We start from the raw sequence: 24355 nt of genomic DNA, 5'->3' as shown, positions 1-24355 counted from the left end.
GTGGTGGGTTGGACAAAGTGTCTTTTAGTTTTCACGACCCGACAAAAACAAACCCGAAGTAGAGTAAATTAATAAAAATTTATTGTGGAACTTTACATCTCAAGCATAGTCGACAGTAACTCTGGAAAACTAGATAGAAGGCTCTTAGATCCGTTTTCAAATCCATCAGTTGGAAACAGTATACAATAACGGACGAAAACAATAATCAAAACTGAGTAATGATCTTGAAGCTCACTGATGAGTCATTTGATGTAGCACTGATGCTAAGTCACGTAGGGGTTTCTAACAGAGAGGAATGTGGCCGATTATATTTCTGAAATAGTCTAACATTGTCCAGCAGAGGACGCTGTTGCACTGAATTCATCAGTGACACGAGACATATTATTTCCTTAAGTAAAAGCAGCAGCTTCCCAGTACAAATATCTTCAGATCAAGTTCCCAAACACAAACACTGCACAAAATAACATACACAAGTACATACTAACAGTCAATACCAAAATTAAGCCAGAAATAAAACTGCATACTCATGTTCAAACAAGCAAATTAAATAAATGAACAAAAGAACAAAAGTTTTGCAGAATAACCTGAAACCTGTGCTTTAATTTAAACTGTAAAAGTGACAAAATCGCAGTAGCAGGTAGTTTCTTTTGAAACATAACTGCCGCTTATGTAAACAGGGACAAGGAACGTTATGTAATTTGTAGAAAATGTCTCTACAATATCAGTGCAAAAGAAAAAAGGAATAAAACTAAGTGTATGGATGGAAATAAAACACCAGTCTGTGTTTTCTATGCTTCTCCTCTTCTGTAATGCCTCTTCCCTCTTATATTACGATATAATGAGATCTTATTTATAGGCACAGGAGAAAATACCATGTGCATGAGAGGAGCAGCACCAACACAGGGCGAGTAGTGTCATGAGTAGTCGCATCCAGGAGCATGCATTTAAAGACCACAAGGTGATGGATGTGTGATGAAATGTGGAGAGAACAGTTCTGGAGTGTTTCTGGAAATAAAATCCCAAAAGGAACTGGTGCATCATACAGGTGGAGGGTGCACCAGCCAGTATGTTGCCAAGGTAAGGTAATGGTTTATTTGGAAAAAGAAGAAATAAGGGGATGTCAGGCTGTTTTTCCTACATTTATGCTCTTTATGGCGAACACAAATTCAACTTATTATAGACAATCACTGACAAATATGACCTCAAATATTACATATTTATTGTCATTAAATTTAGTTGATGTAATTTTGTAACATTTTCTGCAGACCATGGATAGAGAGCAATACAAGTAAATGGCATGTTTACTATTGCCCTTTACTGTTCTTTAAGCAAAGATTTGGTTATACTCCACATGTGGCCACAGCTGGAGAGGAGCCTTAGCACAGACTAAGATCTTTACCTTTGTAAACAAAGTCAGCTCATCATCATATCGCCACTAAGATGTGAATTGTGTTAGAAAAGTCATAGTTCAAGGACAGATCTTAATATTTTCTTCCTGTGACAGCGTTTTCTGCATAAACCTCCAGACCTGTCCTGATTAATCTAAAAGCAACAGTGCAAAGGCCAATAATTTGGACACACTTGTATTTACACGTGTTTATATAAACCAAACAGCAGAACTGTTGCCCAGATCAACAAAACCAATAGACGTGGTCATGTTATGTGCCTCACTACTTTGTTGAGCTTCTGCATTAAAACAATATAGACAAAAAAAGCACTAGGCAGGTTGAGGAGCAGACTGATCAACAGTCAACAAGAAGCTTCACTACACCGAACTCTAACCTGTAACGTCAAATGAAAAGAAAAATACAACAATTTAATATCAGAGAGAGAAATCTGACATTCAAACTGATCACTAGAAGTAAACATGACTTGATTCTTGCCCAGAGGGAAGAAGTCCATGAATTTTACATCTTTTCTTTTCATCTTTGCTTTAGATAATGTGCGAAATAAAATAAATGCATAAAAATCATGTAAAAGAAGAAAAGTAAGTTTACAGCATATTGTTTTAGAGACTCTTGTGAAATCCTAAATCTCAAGATTTTTTAATTTTTAGTATACAGACAATTGTTTAAACTTTATAATCAATATTATACTTTTGTGATAAATCCTTCAAAATTCACTTCAAATGTATGTCTGCAACCTAATCTTCATTAGCTCAATCCAGCAGCTGTGATGCAAAAATGAATTAATTCCAGTTTTACACAACCCTTAGAATAGGTTCATATACATTAATATATCCCCATTCAACTGTATAGTATAACAAGGTCACACATTTTGGTAATAGCAAATATATATTTTACCTTTGCAAATTAAATATTTTATTGTTTATTATATCAGAATATGTCTTAAATCATTTCTAACTTTTGGTTGGATTTGTTCAACTTTACTGTATGTGGTAAAGTGCTGTTTTGAATAAACAGACAGAAGTATACAAAGCTGCAACATTTCATGTGTTGAAGTGTAGTGGTTGTTTGTGCTTAATGTTAGAAGCCTCAACCTCCATCCTGAGGGGTTTTCAGCCAATACATTTAAAAAAAAAATCTTTTCTCAATGCTAAACATGTTGTAGAAAAAAAATGAAAGATTTAAAGCAGCACAGGGTCAAAAACCACATAAACCTTAATTTACAAAACTCCAAATGTAAACACAGAACTACATACATTAAAAGAAAAACTTTCAAACACAGGAAGTAACATTTTAGTTCAAGATGTTTGGTAGGTCTCAACACAAGATGTGGGTTCACTCAGCAGGGTTCAAACACTGCTTTTATCAGGGGATTTAAATGTATCCAGAAAATACAATCTGTGACTTTACACATTTATCCTTCAATTATTGTCAAAGTGTTTGTGACTCTCATGGCTCTAGGTAAACCTCAGCCAACAAGAGCAGAGTCAAATTTGCATCCAAAACCCTCTCTATGGTGTAACTGGACCTAGGAATCATGTACAGTGCCACACATTGTTTAAACACACAGAAGGTAACTGTGTGTGTATTCATCCTGTTTGTCACTGTGTAATAATAATGTCATGTAATGTGATCCTCCACCAAGGGCATAAAGCTTTTAAAGAGCACTGAAAGCTCACAACCTGTGCAGTGAGCATTTGATGGTGGACGACAGGAGCCTTTCACAAACAGCTATTTACAATGAGGAGGGTTCAGGGTTCAGGAGGAGGCAGATCTGTGATCTTCACCTTCAATGCGCCAGATCAGTGTGGCTGGCACTCAGGTCTCGACTGTTACTCAGACGATTATTTCGTTCCTGCAATCAGAGGAAATGAGATGACGTACCGTAAGACATTTAGCCACAACAGCGTTTTAAGAAGAGTCAAGAATTGCAGCTGAGGACCACTGAAGTCCCACATCAAATTCAAGGTAATGCAGCTACGTCCTGCATACATGCTTCAGATAAAATGAGACAAGTAACAAAGTGTGTACTCAATAAAAGGACTGTAGTTGAGATGAGATTATAAAGATCACTTAATTTCTGTTAATGAGTAAAAACAATGGGGAGTGAAATTAGTCTGAATTACAATGATGTTAAAAAAATACTCTAGGTTAATTGTAAAGGTCTTTACTGTTTAAATAACTAAACCTATTTTTAAGTCAATTTTGTAAACTCTGTAGATTAAACAAAATTGCTACATCAATACTGTTCTTCAGCATATTCTGTTTCATAAACAGACATTTTACTTGTCTTTCGTTGATCAAAGCTCATCAAAAAGTTACGGAGAAAAAACAAGTGTGCGCTGAATATGTTGATCACTAGAAGTAAACATGACTTGATTCTTGCCCAGAGGGAAGAACTCCATGAATTTTACATCTTTTCTTTTCATCTTTGCTTTAGATAATGTGCGAAATATGTGGTATTAGGTTTCTTCGACCTCTCTGCAGATACCCCAGGACTTGAGTCAACACAGATTTTGGTTCCTTACTTGGTAGCGGCCGCTCGCAGACTTGTCCGGCACGTTAAGAACCCCCAGAGAGCTGGCTCGCTTCATGCTGCACCCAGAGCAGTGACATGCAGGAGAGGGGGGCGGGGTGAGAGGTCAGAGGTGAGGGGGGTGGGTTGAAGAGTCAGGTGTGAGGAGTTTAGCTCAGTATGTGTTTGTGAACGCTACATCGGTGACATGTTTAAACATCCGGTTAGATATGTATTAACATTCTTATCTATGACATTTAGTAGGTTAAATGTAAAATGTTGGTACCACTTTGTTTCATCACATGCTTATATTAAATGACTTATCCACCTTAACAAAGTAGTACCAAGGTCTAATTAACTCATCTTGTCCTTTTACCAGTGAGAAGCAGACATCATAGATTGATATTGAACAAACAGATGCTTCAGTAAAGCCACACAGCAGAAAATATCTATTCTGACCAATTCAATTTAAAATCCTTGTTCTAGACTGAATAACTAATACAATGATTAATGTACATGGTAACTTGGACGTACAGAATATAATTGTTCTTTTTACAGGAATCAGTAAAGAAAGAATATTGATAAGAATAACCTAAGTGTCGTTAAGGGTGCCTCAAAAACTACTTACGTGAATGTACTCCATTACTTACACTTCTTTCTTGTACAATACAGTATTTGCACCAATTAAACGTTGCCAACAGTCAGTGGCTGAAAAACAGCCGTCAATGGACTTTTCTGCAGTGCTTTACTTTACAGAGATCTGATCAGCACATCATCATTATGACCATGATGGTGACATCATGATATTCATAATGAGTTACAGGAAAGAAAACAGAAACCAGTGAGAACACAGATGAGGCATGCAACAAGACAGTCAAATGAATAAAAATTTATTCATAAATAAAAATTCACCACAGCATAGACTTCAAAAACAAAAAAATCAGCCATGCAGGCAAGAAAAAGTCATAAAGGAAAAAAAAAAAAAGATTTCCAACCAACAAAAATACTCCAAAGCCACAAAACCCAATAAATACTTGCAATTATTAGTGGGATAAAAAAAGGTGAATGAGTTTGATAAAAGGCAAATCAAAAGCAGCCATTAGTAGTTCATTTTTCTACACATCGCCCGTCACAGCATGTTGAGGGAGGTAGTGGCATAATTTTCCTTGAATTAATTGACTTCATACTGTACTGTTCTAATGATACTGACAATTAGCTGCATTAGGAGCTGGTGTGGGGTAATTTAAAATGAGACGCTGAATCAGTGCAAGCTGGTGTAAACGTGCTGTGTTTTGTTAATACTCTGTTGGTACTATAGGTTCATTTTCTTTGCTCTTGAAGTAGTTTGTATATTTCCCCTAAAATATACATGCATAGTTTCACAGTAAATATACTTTTTTTCTTGAGATGAAATTTTAAAATATTTTTTTAATTAAAAACATGAAATCTATTTACAAAATGATTCAGAATAGTTTTCTTTTTTTAAAAAAAACATTACAACCATTTCCAAATTTCATCCTACAATGTGTCCTTCCTTTTCTCACAATTAATAAAATGTAAATCTTTTTATTACTCAAATTATACTCCAACATTAAGGCACTGGAACCTATACTTCCATTTATTGTTGAACTAATAACCATTACTACTCACTAACTAGCCTTTTGCTGAAAATAGGTTCTGAATACTTTCTCCTTCATTAACTATTTCAAATTGTTTGAAACCTTAATGTGTTTGGAGAAAATAAATGCTGCACATGGCGATGTGAGAAACTGAAGGTAAACTTGGGATAGAGACAAATGCATGTGTGCCAGTAAAGGCTTCCTCCATCATTTCTGTGCAATAAGCTTTTGAGTTTCGCCATTTCACAATCAGCAAAGAAAAGCGAATCCCTTCTTTTGTTTTTGGTTAGAATGCCAACCACCAGGCTGGGGGTTGGAGGGCCAGCTCGATCCACCAGACCTCCAGTGCATTAAGTGAGAGTCACCTGTAGCAGGACAGACAGGTGTCAGGGTGGGTATGAGGGGTAGTTACCCAGGGTTCTTGGACTCGTCTCGTGACGAGCTGCCGCCTTTCAGCTTGCGTACGAGTTTCTCGCTGCTGCGACGGATGGATGCTCGAAGTTTGCTGAAGGAGCCGCTCCTCTTCAGAGATCCAGAGCTGTCCTGATGAAAAACGTCACAAGGTTAACTCCTCCATAAAAACATCGAAACACACACACACACAGTGCTGTGTAGTACTAGGCCCATTGGGGTATATTAAGTCTGCTGCTTGAAACAGTTATATGCCAGTATCTCTGTGTAATGTTTTCCATGCAAGTGTTTATGTGCACACAAGATCCAAACACACACTCACCTGCAAACAGACAAAATGACAAACTCTGTAATCAGTGCATTCTACTTTCATAATGAGCTTTAATTGGCCCTACACCAACAGATAAGTTTGTTATGTGGAGATAATTACACCAGCTGTTGGGACATGGTGCTCAGAGACGTAGGACGCCTGTTCTCTGCAACTTAAACAGAGCGAAGACGTGCATGTGAAGTCTCTTTAGTCCAAGCCTGCATTTCTATTTTGCCCTGTAATTATTGATATATCTATATTATAAAAAATATGGAAACACTTTAACAGCACTCATGTATTATTGAAACAAGTGTGTACTGCTTACAAACCACAAAGAAGTCATGTTTAAAACTCCTGCCAAGTGCTTGGTGCACACTTGGTTGACAGCTGTTACTGTACTTAGGGAAAACCTGGACGAAGCTTCCGTTTTGGAAAGTTAACGAGCACAGGGAGACGCAGGGAGCTCATTTGTTATAGTATGCTTTGACTCCTGCCTATTAAAATGACTGACTGGCTGAGGGCTGCTGCTGAGATGTACTGCATGGAGGCTTAGAGCTCACTCAGTCAGGAAGGTGCACACAGAAAAGAGCAGGAACACACAAAGAGGCGACAGGCACGTGTTCGGGTGAGCGAAGAGTTTAGCTTTTATTAGGAGTTAAGAAAGAAACTTTTAGATGCACAAACAGGACAGGACACACAAGATTAGTAGCTGGAGTCAAGAAGAGAGACAAAGAATATTTCAAATCCCAATTTCCCAATAAATGCAACGTTGCTTGTGGACTGCAACCCCCCACCACCCACGTTTACATGTATTTACAAAGATATACAGAAGGTGAACAGGCTGGATGCACAATTGTACATGAATCCTGTTCCCTTTAACGTTTCTACTCTTCGACATTAAAACATACTGCGGTTTAGTCTAATATCATTGTAAACAGGTGACAAAGAGACACTAATGACTAAACTCTAATAGGAGCAGAAACCTACAGAGCCACAATCAACGGTGCTCTCGATCATGCTGACAAGTTAAGTTAAGTCACTATGAGCCAAAGATGCTATCAGTAGTCACTAATTCATGAGGAGTTGAACTGCAAGGTCAAAAAGTCTGAAATATGAACAGAGGGAAAGGTGAAGAGGAAAGAAGGATAAAGGGGAATTATAAGCTTAAGTTCTGACAATTTTTAACCAGGAAAATGAAAGAGAATTCTCTAAGTCATCAATGCATTTTGTAAAAATGCAGACAAGTAAAACAGAAGTTAGTAAGATGTTTGTAGTTTGTTGTTTGCAAAGCAGGAGTGAGGTTGTAAAGATTCTCAAAATCCATTGTCTGACATCTATTGTTTTTTTGTTTTTATTTATTGTAGGGGATGAGAGCATGCAAAACACAATAATCAATGTACTGCACTGTCCCTGAACGCAGCAGCAGCAAAAAAAAAAAAAAAACAGTTCACGTTTTGCCTTCTACACAGTCTACTGTACATGAGTTGGAATTTAAGTCAAATGGAGGAAGCTGGCTTTATGTCACAATGTCCGTCTGGACATAGAATTTCCAAAAAGTATAGTTAAAATATAGCTTAAAACACTTGAAAGTGGCAAAACAAGAGGAAACAGAGGTGAGTGGTAAAGGACAGAAGAAAGAACAAGGTAAGAAGCACAAATCTAATGTCACCATAAAGCTCATGATCCTCTCCCATCTACTGCAGATTTACACAGCAAGAAGTCAGAAGCAAAGGTTTCTGATTTAGACACAGATCTGGTTCCAATGCGGCGAGCGTTCCCAAACACCGAGTACAGAAGCCATGTTATCGCTCTGGTTGAACGCAGCATGAAGAATCCCACCACAAACCAGAGGAGGTGGATGAGAAAAGAGATGAAAAGCTGAAGAAAACGGCAAAGCTGAGGGGGTGGAGGCGAGCCGAGGCGTCCGTCATGCAGAAGACAAGTTTTTAGAACCATTACAAGGCATCTGGAGTTACTGCTGCCAGTCAGACGGGAGCAGGGAGAGAAGAGAACCAGATTTAAACAGTGGAAGAGGAGACAAGGGACAGAGCGCGGCGAGCGAGACAGTTTGGGAGGAAAAAATAATGAGGCAAAAAGAAGTAAACTGTACAATGGAGGGAGAGAGGAAGCAGTTTCACAGATCAGACACAACACCTCTACAGCCGGCTGATTCATGTGATTGATTGATTGATTGATTGATTGATTGATTGATTGATTGATTGATTGATTGATTGATTGATTGATTGATTGATTGATTGATTGATTGATTGATTGATTGATTGATTGATTGATTGATTACTAACTAATGTGGAGCTCTCCAGATATTGGAAGTTTAGATGGTGATCAAAGTGGAGATTAATGCCAAACTAGTTATGGGCTGTTGTGCAGCCTCTACGACTGAATGTACGTCCTTCTGTTATTTATGAGCTAACAAACTTGTCGTCTACCATCGTGGGATAAGACTGATGCATCATTTTAAAGAGGTCCTGCGTACCCAGATGATAAGAGGCACTTTAGGAAAAAGCTTTATTAGCTCTCTTGTATCTACACATACAATTTCTCTTATTGTGAATCTTGTCTTTAACATTTTTGCTGTAATTGCCTAATCTTTGCAGCTGCAGCACTTCAGTGTTGTCGTTTGAGCCCAGTAATGTTTAGTGGGAGCTCACATTACAATTTTCTGATTTGATAAATACATGTAGCCAGGCCTAGAGAGACAAGCAGAGAAGGGAGACAGGCTGGTAAAGTTTGTACTGGCTGGTATCTATGGATCCTTTAGTCTGTTTAAGAGGTTGGAGAGCTTCTGTGTCTGTATCTGTAACAACAACAACACACTGAGGAGGAGAAAAAAAAAGTTAAACAATTAAACCACCACAAAATTAACAAAGAGGGGATACATGCACATGCATGAGAGCAGCCACACAGCTATTTAGTTATTCTGAAACTCAATGTTGGTTGTTTGCTTGACTCGTTTCAGCTCTATCAGCATAATGTCCCCAAGAATTTTACCAGGGAATTAATGAGATGGAAAAAATATTCCACATTTAGTCTTTTCTCTCTCTGTGGCTGCTAACTGTAATAATAGCATGCAAAGAAAAAAATATATAAAAAAAACAATTCATTCTCAAGCAGCAGTTTATCACACAAATGCAAAGCAGATATACGTTTACACACAAAGGTCACAAACATCAACAGAGTGTCCAGAGGACACAGAAGTACAGTACAGAGCCCACACTGAGTCAGAGGAACAGACTGATGTGTCACAGTGTATGTCTATTCATAATAAATGATCAGAAATAAATTTTCACATCTGCCTGTTGAGAAAGCTGTATTAGAGGTGGTGAAAAGTAAAACCTAGTTTGACAAGTGGATAAGGCAATAATGTAACAGAAATTTAAATAACATTTGTATTAAACATAGGTCTGTAACCAATTATCAGATTAAATTAATCTTCTGCTAAAAGTGGATCAAGAATGTCTGAATTAATATCCTTGTTGAGTTTATGCTTATATTTAAGCTACAAATTGGTTTAGATTAAGGGAGAATATAAATGGGTTCAGACATTTGCCTGCAGGAGGCTCCATCTTAATAAATGGATGACGGTGGTTGTGTATGTCCGTGTGTCTCACACCAAACCCCCCAGCGGTGCAGGAGGAGCTGCTGATTGGTTGTTCAAGGGTCTATGACTACTGTTGCTATGTGAGCTAGTCAGCGCTGAGCACCAACAGATGCCATTTGGAAAAAAAGGTAGATGGAGAGGGTGAGAGGTCTACAGCTACCCTACAGCCCTGTTCCGCTACTGCATCACTACAGGGTGAGAAAAAAGCTGCAGATACTCTAAAAGGTGTCTGCTCAGTTAGAATACAGGCTCTGCGGCAGAGGGAGCTCCATGGTCGGTGCCAGCAAGTGCAGCCTGAAAGCCTGAGGGCTTTACAGCTGTGAATGCATTTTGTATAACTGAGAGTTAGTTCTACAAGGAGAGATTACGCTTTTATAATCAAAACTGATCTATGTGATTGTAAAAGACAATGAAGCTGAGAAAAGATGAGAAGTGTGAATCTGATATGACGTCTTAACTAATGCTAAGAGAAGAGAAGGCGCAACAGTCAATCAGCATTGCCAGTGTAGCACAGTGTAAAATTACTCACACCATCATTTGTACTGGTCCGTCACCAGTAATTCATTATAGCCAGAATAACATCTTTCTAAGCTTCACTTGTAGTCACTTTTAAACACAGAATTAAGGCAGGGATCTTCAAATTAGGATTAAATACAAACACATTATATAATAAAAACACATTCACTGTAGGGAACAGGAAAGCTGCTCCACATTTTGGCTATGTTAAAGAGAAAATATGAATATCATGGCTCCTATTACTTGGTGGTTCAGAGCTGGTTTAAAGTCTAACTATTTACCAGATCACAGCACTATGTGTGGTGATGCCTTTGTCCCTGGTTCTTGAGACTATGTGATGTGTTTGGGGCTGTGTACTGTACTTACCCCGTTCCACTCCACGCTCATACTCACTTCCTCGCCACCGTCCGGGCCGCTCTCGTACTTCACCGTGTCAGAGGTCAAACTCTCGCGGCTCCGTTGCTTCTCACGAGCCTCAGGCTCGCTCAGCACCTCAGCCACGCGCTGCTTGTGCACATTGTCCAGACCCTAAAAAACACACAGAGCAGCAACAAATGCCACTTCAATCAGTCTACAGTAATTGAAGCTAAAGCTGACCATATCTGCAGATCATGTGCACCTTTACGCACACAAACAAACACAGCACATCTGACACGGACATGATAAAGCTCCAGACTTCTACACCCTGCTGGACTGAGCATGGGCCCCGGCGGACTCCTCACATTAGACACGCTATTCAAGGAGTGAAACACAGACCAATAGGACAACCAGCAATGATGTCAGACACCATTTCCCGCTGTCTTAGATCCTTTCTTGAAGGTTGAAATACCAAAACATTGATATAAAATATTTTTAAATAAAATTTCACAAAGAGAAACTGACCTTCAATGAGGCACAACATTCGTTCTCAGTTATTTTGACTAGACTCTCTTTTTATACTGTCCGTGTTGGTAGAGTAATTACTGCAATTATGTAATGCCATGTCACTTTGCTTTACAGAACTCCAGTCTAATTTTACATTACACAGCACAGCTGCAGTGCTAGGATACTTGATGGTAAATCCTGAAAGTAAATCCTAATTCTGGCGCAAAGCTGGTTTACCCACTGCCTCCCACTTCAGGAGACGCCAATCAGTCTTAAAAGTAACACTTCATCAAAGCCATTTGAAAAGCTTTCCTCTGCGGTGTACCGTCTCAAGAATGTGCCACAGATCCTTTGTATTTATCACCTCCTCTGAGCGCTGCTCTAGAGTTTTCTCTGCAGTTTGAAGAAGACACACCTTTGTCTAATTACACTCTAGAAATCCTGTGTTCTGAATCAGATCATCCAGAGACCACACCTGCTTTCTGGAACGCATGGCTGCTTCCTCCAGGGTCTCTGCAGCTTCAAACTTGCCCTGCCGCCTGTAGAGGGCACCCAGGTTCTTTAGGGTGGTGGTCACTGTGGGACTGCATACCGAAACGAGAAATATCAAAAGATGATACTTGACTCGCCAGCATCTTCACATTTCTCTATTAAGAACACATGTTGCCAGTATTGCGTTGGAAAAAGGTGAAAGACAAGTAAGCATTTAAGGATTGCAATGCTTAATTCTAAAAATAAGAAACTGCCATTATTTAATATATCTTTTTTCTGAGTTTTTAGATTTTGTTTTCACTGTCTAACAAGCATACCTGTCAACTTTACAAGCTTTGTACCAGCCCCCATATTCTCCAAACGGTGAACCATCCTTCTGCTTCCCCTGTGAGACATAGTAACTCTTGTTCACACTAGACACTTTGAGAAATCAACGCACATGTTAACATATTAAATGGACAGCAAAGAGACATAGGGATGAAAGGAGACACATGCAAACTGAAATGTGAAATTACTCATTTAAAGACCAACATTAAAGCACCAATTTGAAATCTTCACATGCAACATGAAAGAGTTTTTAGTGCTGGGATTACAGTCAGCCTTAATAACTAAAGCTTTAAAAATAAACTCCTACTTGGAACTATTAGCTTTTCACACCATCGTCACTGGTCGTGGGTTTTTACTGAAACTTAATCTCCTAATCCAGTTCTTTGTAAAGTCAATCGTTCATAGTCCAGATTTAATAGGATTTTAAATCTGTCAGAATATTAATGATAACGTCAGTGGTTGAGTATTAAGCCGTCTGTGCTTGTGGCACAGCTATTACGTTGATACACATCTGATTTTACCTTTTGTTACATCAGTATAATGTTAATCAAACAGAAATATTATAATGATAGAAAATATCAACAGAGACAGACAGTCACCTTGCTTTGTTCCTCTCTCTCTTCAGCATGCATCCAGATCGGTTTATTCTCATCTGGAGGTGAAAACAAACATGTTGCACACGGAAACAGAAAATTGAATCTAGGACAAACATGTGCTCACACATTTCTCTAAAGAATATGGTTAATGTTTTCCAGCTAAAGATAAAAGTGTGTGTACGTTTTACACCGACACACATGCACATCGTACCGTCAACAGAGCCAAACTCCCTCTCATGGGCACGCGTGAGGATTTCTTTATATAGAGTCTCAGCCTGCTTGAACTTGCCCTGCTTCAGGTAACAGGAAGCCTACAAGCAAAGCAAACAAACTAAATCAGGAAACAAAGTAAGGGTCTTTAATACATTTTAAACATTTTTAGTGAGCCCTGCTAACTAGCATGTTTGATCACCAGCCTACAAACTGGTGCAGAGCCACATGATTTGATAAGGCAATGCTAATGAGCCTGTGCTCATCCCTCTCACCAGGTTGTTCTTTGTCTTTGCCACGTTGGGGTCATCGGGACCCAGTTTGGTCTGGTAGATCTCCAGTGCTCTCATGTAGTAATACTCCACCTCCTCATACTTGCCCTGGTTTTGACAGAGCAGAGCCAGGTTGTTTAGCTGCTTTGCGACATCTGGGTGGTCCTTCCCCAGCACCTGGACAAGGAGAGAACAGACAAAGGGTTTAAAACAACCCATAGTGCATTTATCAGAATGTGTCTGTAGCATTTTGGTCACCAGCCTATGTTCTGAGTGAGAAATTATCACCAGGTGACATGAAATCTGTTCTTGTAGCTGATGAACTACTGACCTGATAAAATAAAATACAGTAAAAGCTAAAAAAGGTAAACAGTGTCTACACTTAACAAAAATCAGAACAGCAGAAAAGCAGTGTTTTTATTGATCTTAGTAAGGCATAAGCTTTTCCTGTGTGCTACAGAGGCTCAGAGTCATTACAATTAAGTGTAGCAGGCATGGAAATAGACATAAGAACTGCTGGGTAGCTAGAATATAAAAACTCAACCAAGGGTTTTATACGAGTCAGACTGAGTCGGATTTGCGGGGGGAGGGGCTATAAATGCAGATAAGGAATAGGAAAAATGCTGATGCTCACTGAGAAAGCTCTTAAATAAGGAAAGGACGTGTGAACAGTGGGAGGACAGAACAACTGAGAGCTGCACAGTGTAACACAGCAGGTTAGAGATAATATAAACTTAAATTGTGTGGGTTGTTGTCCAGTGTCCAGTTTTTAGCTTCAGTCCACTGAAAGATAACTCTGTGGGAGGTGTGGCAGGGCGGCTCCGCCTACAGTATTGCCATAAGCCACATGCTATAGCAATGCCTGACTCACTGAGACGCAGATTGTTTTTAGTGTGCTCACTTAAAAGACCAGGTGTGAAACCTAAAGTTCTAAGAAACAATAACTAAATATGAAACTAATTAGTAACGAATAGATTGTCTGTGTATGATGAACAACTAATATATTCTCTAACCTGGCACCAGTAAAGATTAATTAAGATGTGTCAAGTAGTCGATTTCCTGAAAAACCTGACTGTACACAGTAAATCACTATGTGTAAATAAATAAAATCATTTTGATATGAAAGGTTTGCTGATTCATCCATAACCACTTTCAGTCATGCATCTGAAATGCAAAATGTGACAAAAATGCCAAAAAAAACACATAAAACCTTCTGATTTAGTGGCTCAGCTACAGTCACTTCACAAAACTGCGTCTGTGCAGAAAAATGCATGTGGTAGACTTTATCATTGGAGCATAAGTAGCATAAAAAATGAAATTGCTCAGCTTCACCAAAGCGGACGCCGGTTTCAGAGAGGAGGCGCAAAGAGAACGAAGCAGGGTATATTCAAAGCCAAGAGCTGAGGGCAGACACAGAATAACAAACTGCCTGCTGAGCAGCAGCTTTTCAGGCACGAATCTATTGGTGAGACAAAAGAATGTTCTGCTGGACCACATTACATATCTGTGAACAATACAAGACTGAGGGAGGGGATACTTTAGAGTCACTGTTCTAGATCCCATCAACAACAACAATTACTACTACTACTACTGGATCCAATCGTGGTGCCATGGAGATTGACCTTTGACCCACCTTTTCTCTGATCTCCAGAGCTCTCTTGCACAGAGGTTCTGCTTCCTTGTACTTTCCTCTCTTCCCGTACAGAACAGCCAGGTTATTGAGGGTGGCGGCGACCTGACAAAAGAACAAACACATTTGCTATTTTAAAATCTAGTTCCCCCTCCATCAATTATCTTGCTCCATGTGTGCTCTATGAGCAACAGCAAAATTCCAAAACAGCAACACAGAGCAATTAATCTGGTGAGCCAGGACGAAGAGGGTGTGTAAACTGAGGAGGTGATTATGGTGGACAGTAATTTGATCCCAATCAGATGTACAATAAATCCCAAACACATGCATTCAAGAGGAGGTAGACTGTAGAGGCGCCTGGAGGTCACCTCTCATCAGATCTGGATCTGGTGGCCATGTGGACGTGTGAGAGGAGAGATTGGTGGAAGGGCAGATGGGTGTTTCATGATCGAAGAAGGAATGTTGAGAAAGAAAAGAGGAGTGGAACTGAAAGGCCAGAGGAGGGGGCAAAAACTTACAACTTAAAATTTCTGTGCAGTGCAATTCATGTATATTCTTATTCTTGTGACAATTTTTGAACATGTTTATACAAATTTGAGCTACCACACAACATAACCTACAAGCTGTGTAAGCAGATACCACAATCGTTACCATATGCTCAATTTGCTGAATAAAAGGTGAATAAAAAAAAAAGATTAAGGGGATATGACACGATAACAAGATTAGAAGGATCAAAAAATTAATCTCAGAAAGAAACTCAGATAGTAAAGATTTGTTCAACTGGCTATAATCTTGCCAAAATATGATTTACTCTGAATCACAAACCACTTCTCCTTGTGGAGAAGAGAGGTTATAGTTTGGTTGCCAGATGAGAGGACGGAGGTGGAAAGAAAGGAGTCGCATGAGCTAACCTCAGGTTCACAAGTAGAGAGTGATGGTGGACCAGACAGTGGAGACAGCCCTGCTGGAGTTGATACAATTAATCAACCTAATGTTGGTTTAGATTCCTTGACAGCAGGCAAGAGCGAGACCACAGACAATACATTAAAGCTATATGTTTTACTTACTCTGGGAAATAACCTTCTTGCTAAGACTTAGACAAGATTATGACCATTTTCAATTTCACGACTACAGTAGAATGTAAATATGGACTCACAGCTGGGTGGTCTCTGCCGAGAGTCTTCTCCCTTATGGCCAGAGCATCATTCAGCAGGTTGGCTGCCTCCTTGTATTTGTTCTGGTCTCTGACAGACAGAAGAATCTCCGGTCAGACAGTACAGACACAGATGGGCAGAATAATAAGACAGCCTGCCAAGGAGAACAACCATAAACTCTGCTGACAGTTTACAGCGACAGCCATTTACTTTCACATGACATGCTCCAAGTAGTTGTTCTTAAGTTCCCACAGTCACAATGCGACAGTGTACTGACAAAATGTCACCGAGTCTGTAGCCTTGGGGGAACCTCACCAAGACCTGCACTGACTATTCATTCAATAAGATTTGTGGATGTAAGAAAACACTGGACCAGCCCCATAAAACACTTGTCCAGCCCTTGTGTGTCAATCTTTTGTTCTTTTCCTCTTGGGCTGGAAAATTAACACTCACTGTAGATTTCAGCTTACGCTGGACTGTGTTTGCTATTTTGTGACTGTCACAGTGACAAGAAGACATATTTTACAGCATCTTCTCTGTGGTATTCAAATAGTGTTATGTGTATGTTATGTTAAATCAGAAACATTCCTTGTATTGTTTGGTAAAAGCTATCAGTTCACTAAAAGTTTCCAATTGAATGAAATGAGTCTAACAGGCTAACCTGTAAACAAGGGCTAGGATATTGAGCATGGTGGCCACGTCTGGGTGGTCGTGCCCAGAGGTCTTCTCCAGATCTTCCAGAGCCTGTTTGCAGAGGGGCACAGCCACCTCATACCTTCCCTGGGAGGCATACTGGATCACCAGGTTGTGTAATGTCCTCAGACGGGCCGGGATCTCATAGCCTCCCTGCTGGGCCGCTGCTGCTGCCGCACTGCCGTGAGCTGGTTGGACTGGAGGGGGCAAGGTGGAGAGGAATAATAACTGTATTAAGCATCATCTCCATTTCTTTCAGTTCCTGTTTGAGCTGCTTATTAAATGCAGGCAGCAGTAGATTTATTCTGGAAGAAAGCCGGGGGCTGTGAAGTAGGAGTCACCCATAGACTTCAAGTGATACCAGGTGCTCTCAGCAGCCTCTGTCTCTACCTACACTGTGGCTCCATGTCGATAGCATTTACTGTAATTCAGCCTAAGAGCATCTAAATATAGTACTAAGAATTTAAGTAAAAGTACACAACATGCCCCCTTGGTCTGGTTAGGGTTCAATATGTGTGTTAGGTTGCTTGTATTGTACAGCAACTTCTTCTTGCTAAATAAATCCTGAGAAACAATCTATTACAGTACAGTAAGTCACTGTTTAGCTAAACAAGTGAACTGTAAATATTTGAATCGAAGAATGGAACTGTATGTGAGCCTGAGGCCGCTCTAAAGAAAGCCTGAGCTGAGATCACCTCTGAGATCACCAGCTGACAGCAATTTACCGAAACCCAGAGGCTTTTGAAGCATCTTGAATAAGCTAGAGAGGTAAGATGTCTAATGTACAGCAGCGTTCACCCAGAATCCCTCCTCTCACCCACTCTCAGCTGGAGTCTCAGACAGCTCCGTTTTAAAAATCATGCCAGTGAAAACGGCATTTGATGAAGTTCCTACTCCACGTACCAGCACATCCAAAACACATACAGGTTATATGCCTCTATACAATTTTCTCTTAGTTTTTTTTATCCAGGGAAGTTAGAGACCACATCAGTTTTATAAGACATCTGTTTGCATTTGCTCTTCATTCAAGAACTGTACGCAAGGAAAACCTGCTTCAAAATGAAACTTGCTGCTGCCGATACCTACAGTACCCTTCAGTATTTTACAACACAATAGTTGAAAAAGATGCAGGGATTCTTTTAAATTTGATTTTGTTTCTAGCGTTTCGTGATGAAAAAGGCAGCACGTCTTTTGGTCATTCATTTTCCTTCAGTACTCCAGGAAAACTAATACACTACTACTACTACTCTCTAACCTCAACTTTATAACCCATCTGTTTCCCTTTTGTTCGGTCCATAAAGTTTTGTATATGCCCGTCTCAAATGTAGCGACTTGCCTGTATTTACTGTAAGCACCGATGCACTGTAGGTGTGAGCAAGAGTCTATGGGTGTGTTCATAATCTGGAAAATCAGCTATAACTATGTATGTGTGAATGGGTGGGGACACATAATTACTGCATTAGTGTGTGTCCTCTGTCCCATTTAGTACTCACACCTGCGGATTATTACAACTTGATGCTCTGCTGAATATCTGGGGCAGCTGGGTGACAAACTACAGTACTGTGTTTTTCATAACAGCTCTGTGGTAAAGAGGAATAAGATACTACACTCATTTTATCATGCACTGGAAATGAGCTAAAACAGCCTTATGGGCACAAAATATAGTCCACCTCACTGGTCAACAGTTAATCAAAAAATAAAAGACTGATCTGTTTGGGAGGATCTTGCTCCATATGGCCTCCCTCCAGCCTCAACCAGGTCCTGACTAATGGGCATTTACAGCCAACATAGCTTTACTGCCTGGTCTGCCGAGCTGAAGGACCACCCCATCAAACACTGAGGTAAAGGCTTGACATAAAAACTAGGAGCAAAGAAAAACTGTGACAGAGTGGGAAAGTACAGAGGCAAGAAGTGATTTATAGGGCTTCAGAAAAGCAACAAATGGCTGGAGAAAAGTCAACATTATATATTATATGATATATACATCCTCCGTTGACAACCACTAAGTAGATTTTGGTAAAGCACAGAACTGCCACTGGTGCAAGGATTGAACATTTGTCCCAAGAGAAGCCATCAGTTTCAGCAGAGACATTTTTTAAATTGCTGCTGCCTAGAAAAAGAAACTTGGACGTTATTAATCACAGCTGTAACCAGCCACATGTTAAAACTAAAGCTGCTGTTTATATAGTTTGTTTAATTACCTAATAGAGCAATTTCACAATCAATTTCTTGTTCGGGTTTAGCGTTACTGTACTCCTGCCATTAAACCTGTTTCTTCAGGAGCTGATTTGGGTCACAACCCTAACCCTGCTTCAGGTTTCTTCCTATACACATGATATTAATTTTACACCCCAAGGCCAGACGCTATATTTCATATTCGGGCAGCAGAGCGCAATGTCTTCAATCCCTGAGAGTAGGAGGAGGAAAAGACAGAACACTTACTGCCTGGGGCTTGGTCATCCTGGTCATCTGGGAAGAGATCATCCAGAGTCTCTTTACTGGAGTCAGAGTCCTTCTCCTCCTAAAGGAGAGGAAGAGGGAAGAGATGAGACATGGAGTAGAAAGGACAGAAGGAGGACAAACGAACGAGGAACATGGAGAGATACATGTATAAACAAAAGAGAGGTAACCAGCATACTACGCCTCATAATTTATATCTCTCCTCAAACATAATGACACGTTCTGAAGATGTGCTCAGGACTTACAGATGGGGACAGGTCCTCATCATACTTCTTCAGCTGGTTCATGAACTCCAGGTGCTTCTTCTCTTCCTCCAGCTGAGCAACGCTCTGCTCGCTCTTCTGCAGTTTCTGCTGCGTCCCGGCGAGCTCGTCCCTCAGCCACTGGTTCTCCTGGCAAAGCCGACGCACCTGAGCTCGCAACTTCTGCTTCTCTGACTCCACCGAGCTCAGGTGGTTTGACAGTGCCATCATCACCTGAACAAAGAGGAGAGGATGTTTTTAAAAAACAAAGGTTGTTCAACAGTGGGTTCTCCCTTTTTTCTGTCCTTATTCTCTGCATACATACCTGTGCCTCACTCAGTCCGAGCTCCAGCATCTCCAGGGACTTGCGGATCATGTGGGACTTCTCTTCCACCAGAACTCCCTCTTCATCCTGCTTCAGGCAGCGCAGTGTGCCCAGCAGACCGTCCAGAATGGAGTGGTGCTCCTGCTTCAGGGCCTCCAGCCCCTGGATGACTTGCTTGGTTCTGGAGATGATCTCATCCTGGGAAAGCTTCTCCCCAGGATCCTCCTCCTCCTTCACGCACACCATGGTGGACATGTCCTCACGCATCCTGTGTATTTGACCAAAGAGTAAAGACCATTATTATTATTTCATTATGGTCAAATTGCTTCACATAAACATGATTGTTTAACTAATGTAATTAAGTCATAAATGAAGAGAGATAACCTTTGGATGTCCCTGTCCAATAAACACTGAGCTCGGAGTAATTTAAACAACACTGGTTTAAATGAAACCCATGTGTACTGTATGTGTAGTGGTTCGGATTGTGAGAATTAATAAAAACAAAGCTCAAGGTGACTTTGAGCCAGATTGTTCCCGGCTTATAAAGTTCTGTACGTTGTGAGCAGCTGCAGGGCTGCAGCAGAAAACCTGGATTATAATATTGCCCATAATCACAGCTACAGATTATAGCACAACTGTTACATACAGAGGGGAAATTAAATGCTCTGGGCACATTAGCTAAAGACTGCAGGTGAAATTAGCACTATGGATGTTGTCCTTCAGCATGTTTTTTATGTACTCCGTCTCACTCCACCCTGACTTTCTTTGTATTCACTCCCATGCTTAAGAGGATTATGACCGAATGCTCCGGTAGCACTTGAACCAAGCTGCTCATTACATCCCTGCAAACACTCAAATGAATAAGTCTCAAAGTCTCAATGAGCTTTTCCTGCACGACTCTGGAAAAATATAAAAAAAAAAAAAAAATACCTGGATGCTAGTTTTATCATTGACGTCACCACAATACAAGCCATGTGCTCACCTCCGTACAAAGGCTGCTATGCCACTGTACCAAGTGAAGAGCTCAGACTTGTCCTGAACTGCCTCAGTTCAAATGAAGACGAACGAAATAATAAGCTGCAGACTGCTGCGTACAGACGAGGCGGAGGGAGGAAGGGCTACAGCCCTGATCGCTCCATGTGACTCAGCAACCGACATGGAGCCTATCAGCTGGCAGCGGAGCAGGAAGGTGCCGCTGAGAGCAGAGGGAGATGGAAAACAGCAGCTCCAAGTGAGCGGAGCTGTGCAGCCCTGGGCGGCTTTTAGTGGGACTGGTTTGAAATAAATCCTGACATCTCTCCTTAAACTGTAGCACCGGTCAAAATAAAAGTGACAAAATGTGAACTGATTTTAAATGGAGTATTAATCTTTATACAACAACAGAAGAGGGTAAAATAGAGTAAGGCCAATTTTAAAACCCTGGAAAGAAGAAAGACGACAGGCACTGAACTGTAATAGAGAAGTGAAAGTGACAGCGCAGGGCTTTTTCCTTGCTGTGATTCAACAGCCTTTTTATTTCTGGTGTTTGATGAATCTCGCAGTACAAAGCACCGCAGGGAGTGTCAGGGAAAGTATTTTTGATGTTAACTTTTGAAATGTAAATAGCTAGCTGCAGACTGAGCGAACAGAGGTTCAGTTCTTCATAGCAGCAGGTTAAGGAGGTGATAAAAGGCGACAAGCAACCAGAATGAGGACTTGTGTTGTGTCTGGGGACTACTGAAAAAACAGAAGCAGTGGATGCTTGCTTAGAATGAGGCTCGAGCCTGCAGCATGACGCTGCTCCGTTTAGGCAGACATCGTTAGATGATGATGAAAAGCTGTGATCACATTTAAATTGATTTATAATGTGCATCATGCGCCCAGTTTTAATTTGGCTATTCACTGAAGTGAAGCAGCAGTTGTTCTACCTGTAGCAGGTACTATTCAGAACCTGTGCTAGTCACAAAGAGATGCCGGTTTGTCTGGTATAAACAGCTCAAAGAACTGGGCAGGTTACTTAACCACACCGACTATTATACAGGTGCAGTTAAAAAAAGAGGCTCACCACATAAAAGAGCCTCGCAACCCACTTCGAACTGTAGAAAGCGCAGCATAGAAATCAAAGACCTGTGCAATAAGCAAGACTAGCATTCTGTGCTGACCAATTTGAGTCAGTGCTTGGGGCCAGAACACGCTTTCAGCAATCAGAGGCACGCAGGCTCCTGCTTGAGGCCCCGCGTGTTCATACACACAGGCTGAGGGCCCCACTCTGTTCATGATGTGATTCGCGGATACAGTACAAAAGAGAGAAACATCGAAAAGATGATGAATGTCAGCTCAATCTTAGTCATTAATTCACTTACTAGTCATGAATTAACACGTTGAAGGTTGGTTACATCTGGTGCAGTTCTGTATTTTATGCATCTTTCACATTCTGCAATACTTCCTGTAGAATAGTAAAACATCAGTGTTGCCTAAATGCCGAGCCGTTACGGATACATCATGTGATGACATTGGCTGTTAGCATCAAGACACCAAGAAAAGGATTAACAAATGAGGCACTCACAAGACGCGACAGTGTAGCGCTGAAACATAGCAAAGCACGATTATGTGACGAGTGCGACTGGTGTTAATAATTAACAGACTGTGTTTGGTGGCTTAAAGAGCCCACAGAAAGTGACAACATCACTTGCAGTGAACTCACAGGATATGCTCTCACATGACCACAGCATTTATATGGTGTTGCCTTGACGGGCCAGCCGTGGGCGAGGAATTCAAAGTTTTATCAGAATTGCTGCAGTGAGATGGCCCGATCTACAGAGACAGGAGTGGCACCGCAGCCTGCTGCAGCACCCGAGGGCTGGAGAGAGAATATACTGGATTTATTTCGCACGCAGACTCCGACTTTAAAGCGCAACTTGGCCACAGACTAAATTCAGGTTCAAAGCCTGCGCTATTAAAACCGATAAGCGGCGAGACTGACTGCATGAACTTCATCATCATCTGACACATCTCAGTAGCTAATCGCTTCCCAGTAGTCAGACCGCATCATGACCATTTATAATAAAACTGGTAAATGGAAGCTGGAAGAAGCCTTAACAATAAAAGTGTTGCTTGAACAATAAATGAGGCAGTATAAAGCAATAAAAATGTACCACACATTGATTATCACAGGTTCAGGTTAGGTGGATGGGTTGATGACACCCTTGGCTGTTTTAAATGATTTTCTCTTTATATGTATCTTTCATTGTTGCATATAAACACCTCAAGATCTACTGCAATGTTCAGTAAAAACTCCTCCGATCCAGACACGCTTGCGGGACCCGGGTCAACAAGCAGCTGCCCCTGGGGGGGGGCGATCCGGGGGTGTGAGGCTGGGGAAGGACCAAGCAGCCCAAACATTAGGCATTAAACACTGCGCAGAGAAAGCTGGCGTTTCTTGGAGATCAGACTCCTCCGACTCTGCGTTTGCGTGTGACCTAAAATATTCATGGTCGCCTCTCGGTGTCTTTGGTTTCCCAGCTGTGCGGCCCACACTGGGATGCACTGTGCCCCCACGCTGGCAGCGTTCACAGCCCTCGCCCAGCTCGGAATATCAATGAAAGGGCGTCCGGCAGCGCGAGCCCGTCAGCTGCTGCAGTGGCCCAACAAGTGCATCCTTCCCCCGCATCGACGGGCACGATCCACTCGACATCTGCAGCCTGGACTCAGATCAACCTGTAAAACCTGTTCGCCTGCGCCGAGCGTCAGAGCGGTGACTGCTTCAAGACTCTACGTCAGCTAGCGTGATCGGGCCCGTTTAATTCCCGCAATTAACGTAAACACGCAACGTTATCACGGCACAAATCGGGTGATTGTTTAAAATAATAAGCCCACGCGTTATCTGTATATGATGTTACACCTCAAATGTATGGTTGTGACTTAATGACACTCAAAAAAGAGCTCGTTACAACATGGAAGTGGGTAATAAGCTAATTACACAATCCAAGAAATACACGGAGCCATTCTTACCGTTCCCTAGGACATCCGTTGCCAGTGCAGCCGGACTGTAACGTTCGCCCTCCTCGCCTTTTTCCCTTCTCACCCGCGTCTTCCTAAATGGAGATGCTATTCCTTTAGGAGGCAACGTTTGTTGGCGAGTCTAAAAGTGGGGAAGTCGCGCAGGACACGGTTTCCGAACTGCCTCCGCCTGCGCCCGGGAGACGTCTCGCCGACTGCGCGTCACTGCATCAACCGCGGTTTGATGATGACCAGCTAGCTACATAGCTAGCGACCGAGCTGTCAAACACTGGCGTTAGACGGAGCCGCCTAGCACGAGCTCCCGTGGACTTCCATTGCCTACAAAAAAACTACAAAAACATGCGCGGCTTCATGGACCCGGGCACAAAGTGGACGAGTCGCCCACGGAGATGACAGCGCGCTGGTCCACGGGTGGACTGACTGCGCCGAGCGTGAAAATGGCGATAGCCGGCGCCCCCCTCTGTGCCTCGGTAATGATGTCACCCCTGGTCGGATTAAAGGGGAAGCTGCGGTGCGAGAGACGCGGCCAGATTTATCACATCCAGAAAGCAGGAGCGCAGGAAACGCGGCTTCTGACAATATGAGCAGACGCTTCGATAGAACATGACAATATTTTAAACAAATTTGAAAGGTCATCTAGTTGAATTGAACTAAACCATTTTTATTTAGCATCGACTCTTCAGCTTTAATATTCA

At 41.3% G+C, this 24355-nt stretch overlaps 1 protein-coding gene across 7 annotated transcripts; it reads right to left on the bottom strand.

Annotated features, from left to right (window-relative positions):
* Positions 1-59: 59 nt before the first annotated feature.
* On the bottom strand, positions 60-24134 carry klc1a (kinesin light chain 1a). Of its 7 annotated transcripts, XM_029139960.3 has the most exons (17): positions 23652-24134; positions 22004-22086; positions 19662-19929; positions 19340-19570; positions 19077-19155; positions 16603-16831; positions 15944-16031; positions 14791-14892; positions 13161-13334; positions 12887-12986; positions 12679-12731; positions 12070-12137; positions 11736-11844; positions 10763-10924; positions 5953-6083; positions 3935-4001; positions 60-3261 (listed from the first exon to the last, which is right to left on the bottom strand). In XM_029139960.3, exons 3-17 carry the CDS (start codon positions 19926-19928, stop codon positions 3196-3198), a joined length of 1926 nt encoding a protein of 641 aa, XP_028995793.1. In that variant the 5' UTR covers position 19929; positions 22004-22086; positions 23652-24134; the 3' UTR covers positions 60-3195. The 7 variants fall into 7 exon arrangements, with proteins under 7 accessions (XP_028995793.1, XP_028995794.1, XP_028995792.1 ...); XM_029139961.3 differs by lacking the exon at positions 22004-22086 and having other exon boundaries at positions 10790-10924; XM_029139959.3 differs by lacking the exon at positions 22004-22086 and having other exon boundaries at positions 23652-24133.
* Between the last annotated feature and the right edge of the window lie 221 nt (positions 24135-24355).

This window comes from Betta splendens, chromosome 22, assembly GCF_900634795.4.
Source record: "Betta splendens chromosome 22, fBetSpl5.4, whole genome shotgun sequence".
Lineage (NCBI taxonomy): Eukaryota > Metazoa > Chordata > Actinopteri > Anabantiformes > Osphronemidae > Betta > Betta splendens.
This window is presented reverse-complemented; position numbering and strand designations above follow the sequence as displayed.